General features: G+C 40.1%; 1 protein-coding gene across 1 annotated transcript; it reads left to right on the top strand.

The window, feature by feature from the left end:
* The first annotated feature begins 232 nt into the window (after window positions 1-232).
* On the top strand, window positions 233-10393 carry LOC104409125 (lanosterol 14-alpha demethylase). Its single transcript, XM_010018915.1, has 9 exons — window positions 233-326; window positions 1371-1547; window positions 5217-5343; window positions 6456-6630; window positions 6928-7047; window positions 7423-7618; window positions 8249-8344; window positions 9226-9394; window positions 10045-10393. Exons 2-9 carry the CDS (start codon window positions 1395-1397, stop codon window positions 10221-10223), a joined length of 1215 nt encoding a protein of 404 aa, XP_010017217.1. The 5' UTR covers window positions 233-326; window positions 1371-1394; the 3' UTR covers window positions 10224-10393.
* The last annotated feature ends 1108 nt before the right edge of the window (window positions 10394-11501 follow it).

Here is an 11501-nt window from a genome sequence, read left to right as displayed (position 1 = left end):
AGGAATCTTCATTGTATTGGTTTTGTTGTAACCCCTACTGCTTTGAAACGTGACCCGCTCTTACTCTATTTAAAAAAAAAATCACTTGTCCAAAGTTGGCCTTTTCACAGAAGTGTTTAAGCAAAACATGGATAAAGCCTCCTCTGTGTTTAGTTTTTATGGAAAGGGACATGATTTTATTACTCTCTGAAGAAAAATCAATAGTTGTTTTTCTTTTCCTTCCTCAGAAATACCCACCTTACATTTCATCGAGCATCCCTTTCTTGGGACATGCAGTCACATTTGGGAAAAGTCCCATTGAATTTTTGGAGAACGCTTATGACAAGGTACATTTCCCCACATGGTCACCTGAGCATATGCTGAAACATTTTTGTGTATCTGTCCAGTTCTGTATCTGGAGCCTGTTTAAAATCAGTTAATCCTTATTTACCACCTTGACTATGGAATGGAGGCGTGTTGCACAGCGCACAATGTGCACAGTGAATGCGCTGTAGGCTCCTCTTTCTACAGATCTTTTTATGTACGTCGTTGTTAGAGAAACAGTGTTTTCTGAGATACCTATTGTGATTCAGATTCAAAAAATATGTCTCTGTGTTTGGATAATGCTCATGGCCGAATCACAGGTTCATTAAAAAGCTATTTTCATGACGTTATTTCTTGCCTTAATTGGGAACTTTCAATCTCACTCTTTAATCTGTGACCAGGCTGGAATGCAGCTGACCACCTGTGTAGGCAATTTGGTGAATTTTAAGGCCTCTCCAATGTTAAAAGGGCTGATGTATAAAATTTCAGTAGGTTTTATACTATGACAGCCCGAAAGAAATGGACTAAGGTAGTAGAGCATTTATTCCAATGAAATAAGATTTCTTGATCTGTTTCACATTGTCTAAAGGTTTTTAGAGTCATAAGCTTAAATCTTAGCTTGCTTAGCTCAGAGAAAGACAAATTCAGTATGTGAGGATCTGCTGGACATGGCCTTTAAATTTTAAAGTCTTGGTTGCTTTTAGTTTCCTATGCCTAACTCCAAATCCAGGATTTTTTGTAACAGTGTTTGTGGGTTACTGGAGGCTGCATGTGCTGTAATATCCCTGCTGGTTTTTGTACTGTAAGTGATATTTTGTGTACATTTTTTAAACTAAATGGTTTTAAAACGTGCAAGGTCTTCTGTGTTTGTTACAACATTAGGTATCGCTAGTAAGTATGTTGAGAACAGAACTTAAAATGTGGTTTAAAATATTTATGTCTTTTTCAATCTCTAAATAGTTTTTAGGAGAGTAAGTGATTTATAGAAGCCTGTACATAAACAGATACCAATTTAATGATTTGTAATGTTCTTATTTTAAATAAACTCGTTTGTTTTTCTCTCTCAGTATGGACCTGTGTTCAGTTTCACTATGTTTGGCAAGACATTCACATACTTACTGGGTAGTGATGCTGCTGCTCTACTCTTCAACAGTAAAAATGAAGATTTGAATGCAGAGGATGTATACTCTCGGTTAACCACACCAGTTTTTGGCAAGGGCGTTGCTTATGATGTCCCTAATGTGGTATGTATTTTAAATATAAGATAAGTAGAAAAGTAGCTTAATTTACATTCTGAGTAGGCAGCCCTGAGCTGTTTACTCTGTGAGGTGGAGTTGGGTGTTTGATGCAATTCTGGTCGATAACCAACACCAATGACCTCAGGTTGACAACCAACACTGAACATGTTTAGGTTGCTTAAAAAAGTCACCTGGCCATTTATTAGTCTAGATGCTCTTTTTGTTCTTGAAACCATCTAATCCCACAATAGAGGAAAAACTAGTAGGCGAGTCTCTTTTTCTTTCCTTTACTGCCTGCCACTGACTGCAGCCTACTTTTCCCTTGCAAGCAACTTTAGATCTTACCTCTGAGAGAGTTTTAAGAGCGATAATTTTTCATTCATGCCATGCCAGATCTAGATACAGGAGTATTAATTTGGCAGTTTGCACCACAAGATTTGTCTTGCTCAGACACAAATCAGTCTGTGGGTGCTTGCACAATACAGGCTGTATGGGTCTGGAAACACAGTGGCTGTGTCATGGGGCATCGTTTCCAAGTCAAGTGTTGGCGGCTGTCTCATTTGTGCATGCTGTCTGCCATGACAGACTCCTAAGCTGCAGAAAGAAGAACTTGTCTGTGGATGGACTCGCTCCACTGGGACTCTGGATTCAGTGTATGCTGACATCAACGGCCTGTTGTACAGCAGAGTAGTCTGGTGGCAGAAGCACCATAGTGACATACTTTATGTTTGGATTTTCAGTTTGGCTTCATTTTATTTGTATAAATGCCAGTAAGTTGACTGGTAATAGTTTCTGTGGCCGTCAATACTTTTCCTCCTTAGCATGCCTCTTCATTCCCTCATGCAGTGATTGTTGCCTTCTTAATTATGTACCTATGGAGCAGTAATCTCTAGTCTCTTCTCCACACCTGCATTTTGCAATGATCCACAAAGTGTGTACATTGTTCTTCTAGGATCATAGAATAGTTAGGGTTCGAAAGGACCTTAAGATCATGTAGTTCCAATCCCCCTTACCCCATTCCTTTAAAATCTCATATAAAACTGACTACCAACAACCTGCTGCTTTGTAAATTAGTAAAGGAGAATTTAGTTGCCACCTGCTCTGTCAGGAAGCGTTAAATCATGGATAGATGGTGTCACAAAGTTTGGGGAGAGGATTGGTTGGTTGGGTGGTGGGGTTTTTTGCACTTGATGGACTTGTGTAGCTCATCTTTTTGCTTTGTGGATGAAGCCAGCAGGACTGCAGCCTGGATAACAAGCAGGAGGTTGTTTATTGTGTCCTGGGAGACCTCTTCCATTAGTGAGGCCATTCTAACGCACTTGTACCTACTAGTTCTGACAGTTGAAGGCCTTCCTCAGAAAGTCAGGGAGAGAGTTGTGGATGCATTTTGGAGCTGCTAGAGTGTAGAGGTACATGACTCTCTGCAGTACATCTTTCAGTTCTTCTCTGGTATAGCCTAGTTTTAGAAAGGTGTCTATGAGTCAGAAGCAGACTGCCTATCTGGCCAGATTTTCATTGTGTTGTGCTTGTTCTTTGACTTCTGACTGTCATGGGATGCCTGCTTGAAACTGAAAGGTGCTGGTTTGTCCTTAATCCTGTGAATGTTCATCCAATTCTTACAGCTGTTTTGCCTTCTGCTTTCACACTGCTGTTTAGAGATGATTTGAATGTCTGTCTTCATTCATGAGCTAGTTCTTTGATGGAATCTCATTTCGTCTTTCAGGAGTTCTTTATAACTTCCTATAAGCTCCTTGGAAACAGGCATTTCTCACAACTGTGTTCTTTAGGACCTACCCCACTGTTCCACCATGTACTGCTTTTTTTCTGAAATACGATCTTTTTCTAGAGTTACCCCAGGTTTTTTCCCTAGAATGTTTTTTAGTTCTGTTTTAGTCAAAAGATTACTCTTTTCGTATTACTCATCAAGCCTTGGGTGTCTGTGGCTATGCCTACTTAATTCATACTTTTGACACGAGGAGGACTTCATCGTTTATCTTTGCAGATTCAGGTTCCTGAGAAAACCACCTGGGCTGCTCTTTTCCCACAGCTGGGAGATGCAGGGGCTTTGCTATTGACATAGACTGATTGGCTCTAGTCGTGTGTTTCTCTCTGTGAAGCTAGAGAGGTAGTATGTCCAGTTTGGCCAGAACACATTCTGCTAGAGGTGAGCTGATTTTTTGTGTAGTGCTACCACCACGATTTCATTTCAGACATCTACTGAAATGAAAGCATCTACTGAAATGAAGTCGTGGTGGTAGCACTACACAAAAAATCAGCTCACCTCTAGCAGAATGTGAAATGAAAGCATTTTAGTAGGGGAAGGCATTTAGAGAGCCGTTCAAACTTTCTTTGGTGTTCTGCCATTGATGGGTCATCTGGAACTTTATTCTGAGGCTCCCTTCTCTCTCTGCTCAAGCTGCTAAGCCTCTCTCTGTTCAGTCTGATAGTAACTTTCAGTCATGTTTTTAGAAGAATCACTCCTTACTCTTTAAAAGAAAGAAGTTATTTATTTGCCAGTAATGCTGGTAATTGTTTGTTTATGCACAGTCTTAGTAAATATCACCTCAAGTTCATTGTCTGTCTCCTCCCTCCAAGCCTCTATGAACATAGTTTTGTGTCAATAGGAGCTGAAATGGCAGTTTGTGTTCACTCCTGTGTGCCATTCCTGTCTCTGTCAAGCTGGAGATTGGCTAGCATGTTGCAAGGGAAAATGTGCTTGTCTCTCTGCTGTGTGGTGTGTGTATGCTCTCATAGACTGTTGGAGTCCCCACTACATTCTGAAACCAGAAGTTTCCAGGAAGTAATCTTTCTTTTTGTGTCTTTTGGTTTGTGAACAACTTTATAGTACATCCAGAGCCCTTGGTGGGGAGACAATTTTTGGTATATTGCTTACGGTACAGTGCGGAATTATAGGACAGATGGTCTCATTCCTAATTAGGGTTTAAAAATGGGTTGAATAATTTCCTGAGTCAATATTTTGTCAATCTATTGAATGGTTCTCCTCCTATAAAGGGCTTTTTACCAGTAGGTTTGTTAGCTATGAGTCTTTACAAAGAAAAAGCGGAAGAGGTAAAGAAGGACATGAAGGTGACCATTTTCCTAGGAAGCAGTTTGCTTCCTGCTGCTTTGTCTGACTTCTTGGGCAGTGAAATCAGAGGGCCTGGTAAAGGAAAGGTGCACCTCTAGACCAGAGGTAAGGTATTAATTACTGCATGAGAGAATACAAACGCTCCAGGGGAGAGAAAGCAAGGAGGCCACATCACGAGGATCACAGGCTGAATCCAGACTTTGCAAGGACTGGCCTGATTATGTTTGTGATTCTGTATTTAAAGATCTAGAGTGGATTCCATATTTCAGTCTTTAATACTTCTTGTATCTTCAGGGATAAAGTGTAACAATACTAAAACTGTTTTTTGCTTTGGTATTGCAAAAGAGAATTGCAGCTCCCTTGAGCTACTGTTTCATTTGGATGTTGCTAACTTCTGCTTGAAAAGCAAAGGTGGTGGAAACCAGAATATTACCCATTATTTAAATATGAGTATCTGTTGTAGCCTGCAGTCCTAATCATAATCTCTTTTTACTTCTGTATGTTCTTACTGTACAAATGCTAATAAGTTGTTAATTACATTCTCATGATCCTTGTACTGATTGCTTTTTCTGTCTTGGTTGCTCTAGGTGTTTTTGGAACAGAAGAAGATGCTCAAAACTGGCCTAAACATTGCCCAGTTTAAACAGCATGTATCGGTGATTGAAGAAGAAACAAAAGAGTATTTCAAAGCATGGGGAGAGAGTGGAGAAAAAAGTAAGTAAAATCAGATGCGTTTTTCCTCTGATTTTCTGGGAAGGCATTAAGGCCATTGCAGTATGTTTTTGTAAATGATTTACTGCAATATTAAAGAAATGAAGAATGACATAGGTAAAATTGTATGAACATCAGAAGAAACATGCAAAATGCAGATTTTGTTTAATCAAAGTTAAGGCTATTGGAGAATAAAGTTGCTCAGAAAATCATTGACGGGAGTGAAGGACTATCTTTAGTTTTCTTAATCACCTCACAGAGTGTGCCTGTTGCTTGGCTAAATCAGGCTCATTTTGCATGATTCAAGTGGGCTCAGTGTAACCCCTTCTTAGTCCCATGCAAAAGATACTGCTCTTCCAAGAGCCTGTCGGAGGTCTCAGGGATCCTCTGCACTGAAAAACTGCATCTTTGAAGCTGATATGGTTAAGTCAGTGATCTCAGTGGAATTCCCCTTTCATTTCTCACCTGTCTTTCCCAACGAGCCTGCTATACATAGTGCATCACCACTGTTGCAAGCCTGCAGTGGCATAGCCGTGTCAGAAGTGTAAGTTATTTAAACATACATACTTACAGTTAAACATATACTATTTATATAAGATAGCATACATACATATTGTAATATAGTTAATATTTATTTTGTAAGTATATACTTGATACTATATATAGTACAGTTAATAGTATCTGTAACTGTATATTTTAAAGTATCAATATTATTGTATAAAAATAATTCAGTGAGCAGCAAAACTAACTGGTTTCCCATGGGTTTGAATTTCAAGATTAAGTTTTATGATTTATTTTCTGTTTATTAAGGATTGAGCTTGTGCTGTATGGCTTACTTTGGAAGGATTACTAGCTCTCCCAGAAAAATTTTGAGAAAGGAGAAAGTTGTTGCAATTGATCTATCAAAAATGTTGTTTCCAGAGAGACTTGATAGACATGAGGAATTTAAAATTAGATGCTTCTTCATTCTCCTAGTAAAACAATCTAAAACTATTAAAAATTATTAATCTGTGTCCAGTTACTTATTTTTCTTTTCTACAAACTTGGTAAATACATAAAGTGTAACATCTTGCTTGAAATGCATTTTCAGTAACGCTTTTCAACTCTTCCCTCAGACCTGTTTGAAGCCCTTTCAGAACTTATCATTTTGACAGCAAGCCACTGCTTACACGGGAAGGAGATAAGAGGCATGCTGAATGAGAAGGTGGCTAAGCTGTATGCCGACCTGGACGGGGGTTTTAGTCATGCTGCCTGGCTTCTGCCAGGTTGGCTGCCTCTGCCGAGCTTCAGGTACCAGAAGAAACAGATGAAGCAACTTAAGCATTTTGTCTAAACCTCTTTGTTGTTTGGATTCTCCTGTTTCCCCTCTTTCCCCTGCTCCCATTTCTTGTTTATAAGCTATTCTAGACATCCCAATAACTCCTTATAAGCATTTTGAGCAACCTGGTCTACTGGAATGCATCCCTGTCCATGGCAGGGGGGGGTTGAAACTAGATGATCTTTAAAGTCCCTTCCAACCCAAACCATTCCATGATTTTTATTTGTTACTTTCTATAAAGTTGCTAATAGAAGTGGTTTGAATTGCAGGCGTCGAGACCAAGCACACAGAGAAATAAAGAGTATCTTCTACAAGGTTATCCAGAAACGTCGAAAATCTAAGGAAAAGGAGGATGACATGCTCCAAACTCTACTTGATGCTTCATACAGGTAAGCCAAGGGTTTGAAGGCGTCTCATTTATAGATGTTTTACTTTAGCTTTGAACTCTTCAGTTAAAACAATCTTAAAAACAGCTTAAACACCGTACTTGTAAATGGTTATTCAGTTTCTGAGATTCATCAGTGGTCACAAGGTGGCTTCCTTTCTCTTTGCTGGCTGTTGGGTAATGATTTTCTTCCAGGCTCCTAGAGAGAGTATCTCTCCCTCTGTTCACCTTTCTCCCTACCCCTGGATCTTTCACTGCTCCATTTAGGGTAGGCAACAAAAGAGAAGGAGGAGAAAAGCAGTATATTAGAACAAATTTTAAGTGCTTCTGTAACTGGAAACCTGATAATTGAAGCTCTAACATAACACCCCTCAACCAGGGATGGGCGCCCACTGACAGATGATGAAATTGCTGGGATGCTCATCGGGCTGCTCCTGGCCGGGCAGCACACGTCCTCCACCACCAGTGCCTGGCTTGGCTTCTTCATAGCCAGAGACAAATCCATACAAGAGAAGTGCTATGCAGAACAAAAAGCAGTCTGTGGGGATGATCTGCCACCATTACATTATGACCAGGTTTGTGTGTTACATTGTTCCTGATGGGTATTTTTGTGCTTTTAGATGCTTATTTAAAAAAAACCCCAAACTAATGTAAAATGTAGTCACATGCTTTGTGTTAGACTCATGATCTGGCACAGTCATTCTGTGATAACACTCTGTGCCAGTGTATCTCTTCCATCTCCTCTCAAAGCAAATTTTAGCTTGCCCCTGTTCGTTGTTTTTTTTTTTTTTTTTTTTTTTTTTTTTTTTTAAATCAGTGTTGATTAAGGAAATTACAGTTCCTATGATGTCTGTTCAAGAAATGATTGTTCTGTAGAGGAGGATCTTCATATTCCCACTGAGGAAAAGGATGCAGTGTGGCTTTGTTCTTTAACTAGGCATCAGAAAACACCCATGAGATGGATCAGTAAGAAACTAGTCATATTTGATTGCACTGGTCAGAGATTTTTCCCTTCTTAACGGAATCAAATGGAGAAAAAAAATTATCACGGTAACTAATAAGTGCAAATACGAGCTGCTTACTCTTTTGAGTTTTTTAATTTGAATTTGTTTTTAAATGATATAAAATACTGTTTTGTTTGTGTTGAATAAATTGAATTGTTGAATTGGCTATGTACCGGTACATCATTTTCTCTGTATTTTCAGCTCAAGGATCTCAGTTTGCTGGATCGTTGTCTAAAAGAAACTCTTAGGCTTAGACCTCCTATAATGACCATAATGAGGATGGCCAGGACTCCCCAGGTGAGTACACGCGTTGGGGTGAGCTTCACTTCCCTACAATAGGGTGGGGAAAGGCCAGGTGAGGGGTGTCCCTACTGGCAGGAGGAGAACACGAAGAAGCCGTGTTTACTGGCAGGGACAAAAGTTAGTGGGAGCCTGGGCTGCATCAGTGGGCCTGTAGCTAGTGCTGGCTGAAGAAAGCAACTAATACCTTGAGCTTGGTAGTTGTAACCATCAGCTGGAATTGTGTCTGGATTTGGACCCCTCTGGCCCCCAGCAATCAAGATACTGATGAAGTGAAGGAAGCAGAGGGCAGAAGTGTAGCACTTCTGTGAGGAGAGGCTGAGGGTTCAGTCTGGAGAAGGGGAGGTTCTGAGGGGACCTGGAAACAGCCACCTGCAGTCTTACTCAGCAAACCCAACCCTTAAATATAGCTGTTGGTCTCACTCAGTCTTAGTTTGGTGCTACCATTTAAAGATGTTTTTTGTTTGCCAGCTATTTTTAATAGTTACCTTAGAAAAATTTGACTTGCACTTAATACAAGCTAGGTAAATCCAAAAGAAATCTTGCTGTTTGTACAAATAAGATAGAAAGTCAAGTAATTTTTTAAATGAATGCCTCCCTCATGGCAAATGCTGTCAGTACACTTAGGTTCATTCATTTTTTAAAAAACACTCTCTGTAGCATTGTGGCCTTGTTAAAGCATCTGACAGCTTTCTGCAACTGTTTGAACATTGTGCCCTGTACAAGTAAAACAAAGTTTAGGCTGCATTGATTTTGAACGAGCTTAGCCAAAACCTCTTCTGAAATTCAAGCCTCAGGATGCAGCACTTCAGGCAACGCTTTAAAAATTAAAACAGAGAAATTTTATGATGTGTTGGGTCTTGTCTCTTCTCTTGTAGACTGTTGCTGGATATACTATTCCCCCTGGCCATCAGGTCTGTGTATCTCCCACTGTTAACCACAGACTCAGGGACTCCTGGAGAGACGCCCTAGACTTCAAGCCTGACCGGTATCTCCAAGATAACTCAGCAGCTGGAGAGAAGTTTGCATATGTTCCATTTGGCGCTGGTGAGTAAGAACAGGCAGTGCCTTCCTGTGGGCTGGCCCTGGAGTGGCTCACACTGATCATCTCATAGGGCACTGCCCTGTGCTGCAGCCTCACCATAGATGTTTGTTCTTTCACACCTGCCTGGAAGTGCTGTTAAAGGAATGAAGCTGATGATAGTTTTGCATTAGTAACAGCTGTGTATGTCACTCAGAGTAGCAGTCAATACAAATCTTTAGGTTAGCATGTATGAAAATTGACTCAAAGTCTTTTCAAGTCAAGGTAAAAGTCTGGTAATACAAAGTCAGTTTAAGGCAGGTAAAAGTCTGCATTTAATCACAACTGCCAGAACAGTTTGCAGACATCACCACAGTAGGGTCAGAGTTGTTACCTTTTCTCAGTGTTGCAAAAGCTGCTTTGGTGATACAGAAATTACCGCTTCAGGTGAGCACAGAACAGCAGTGTCTCATTCACATTGCTAATTACTCAAGTCTGGTTTATGCAGTGATAGCTTATAAAACAACACTTTAATGGAGTTCCATAATGGTGTACATGCAGCATCATGTTTGTAAAGCAGCAATTACTGTCTGCATAAAACTTTTAAAGTCAACTTGTTGTCAGAGGTGATGTAATAACCAGGTATTCTAACTGCTCTTCATGGCTTCCCTTCCAGGCCGTCATCGTTGCATTGGAGAAAACTTTGCTTATGTTCAGATTAAGACTATTTGGTCTACTTTGCTTCGTTTGTATGAATTTGATCTCGTCAATGGCTATTTTCCACCTGTAAATTACACAACAATGATACATACTCCTAGTAACCCCATTATCAGGTATAAAAGGAGGTCACCGTAAATTCTGGAGCTAAAGCCCTACTTACTTAAGTTGTGTCAACTAACAGACTTGAATAAAATTGTGACAGAATGAGTGGCAAATGGAAACTGCTGTTAGGGAAGCAACCATAATCTACCACATGCAAAGTCTTTGCATTTCTTGTTTGTTTGCCCACACCATTGAATGTTGCTGTGTATATAACTCCTTGTTCTACAAAGTTCTCGTGTTTTTGAAGAAGTGTCTTTTCTATTGGTGTAAGACTTTCAAGGTGCATGCCAGCTCTCTGAGGTGAAGAAATACACGATTTCCATAAGTGGAAATTTTTGCTCTGGAAAAATAGTTGAAGATGATGATTACTTTCCCCAGATGACAGGGGCTGAGCCTGCGTACCCTACCTCTGCATCCAACTACAGGAACTCAGTTAGGAAACCGGCACCACAGTGGGATGGATGGGGTGGTAGTGCCTTTCCTTTGCTATTTGTGATTCTGATCACACAAGCTAGGTAATAATGTTGCTGATCCTTTAAAAGAATGTTCAAAGAGAAAAGTCTTTTCTGAGAATAAACAATTTAAATGTCTTAACTTAAAGCAGCTGGAAAATGCAACAAAAGATTTTCTAAAAAGTACTTCTGAAAGTAGTGATCCCTGGAAGCTTGATGTAAGTAAGTGTGAAAGTAACACTGTGATGATACAAACAATGTTAATTTTGTAAATAACACGTCTGTGTATAAAATGGTCGCAAATGAAGTGAAATAGGTGAATGCCGTCCCCCTTTGTACGGACTCATGCAGGATTGTTAAATGGCGTTTGGGTTAAGAGTGGCCAAGATGAGTGGTCATAAGCTCTGGCCCACAGGAACTTTGAATTAAATCTAAAAACAAACCTCTTGTTGTGGAAGTTTTCTATGCTCAGGTCTATCAATTCTGAAAAGTTTCTGTAAGTAAATTTGTAATAAACTAACTTCCTGTCTTGTAAGTATGAGGTCAGTCATGCAGACAGCTTCCCCCATCATCGGTTCTCACTGCAGCAAAAGCTTTGCCTAGTCTTTCCTCTTCTAAGCTCAGGTGTAACTGTTACAAAACCCTGTGTTTGTACCAATCAATCACAGCAACTGAGGGAGTGCAGGATCTTCCCTTCCTGTCAAGTGTGACCAGGTCTTCAGAAACCAGGGCTTGTAGCTGTCCCCTCCTCTCATGAGTAGCAGCAGTTTGGCATCTCTAAAAAGTAAAGCTGCGGGAGGAGCGCAGGTAGGAGCAACCTTTGCAGGGGGAGCAAGGGAGTGGTTCTTGAACACAGTTA

This window comes from Nestor notabilis, unplaced genomic scaffold (genome assembly GCF_000696875.1).
Source record: "Nestor notabilis isolate BGI_N333 unplaced genomic scaffold, ASM69687v1 scaffold5047, whole genome shotgun sequence".
Taxonomy (NCBI): domain Eukaryota; kingdom Metazoa; phylum Chordata; class Aves; order Psittaciformes; family Psittacidae; genus Nestor; species Nestor notabilis.
This window is presented reverse-complemented; position numbering and strand designations above follow the sequence as displayed.

Excerpts from the sequence above, each read along its gene's own strand:
- LOC104409125 (XM_010018915.1), top strand. The coding sequence starts at position 1,395 with ATGTTTGGCAAGACATTCACATACTTACTGGGTAGTGATGCTGCTGCT. Across the intron at positions 7,619-8,248 it reads CACCATTACATTATGACCAG|CTCAAGGATCTCAGTTTGCT; the intron begins GTTTGTGTGTTA and ends CTGTATTTTCAG. Across the intron at positions 9,395-10,044 it reads ATATGTTCCATTTGGCGCTG|GCCGTCATCGTTGCATTGGA; the intron begins GTGAGTAAGAAC and ends CTTCCCTTCCAG.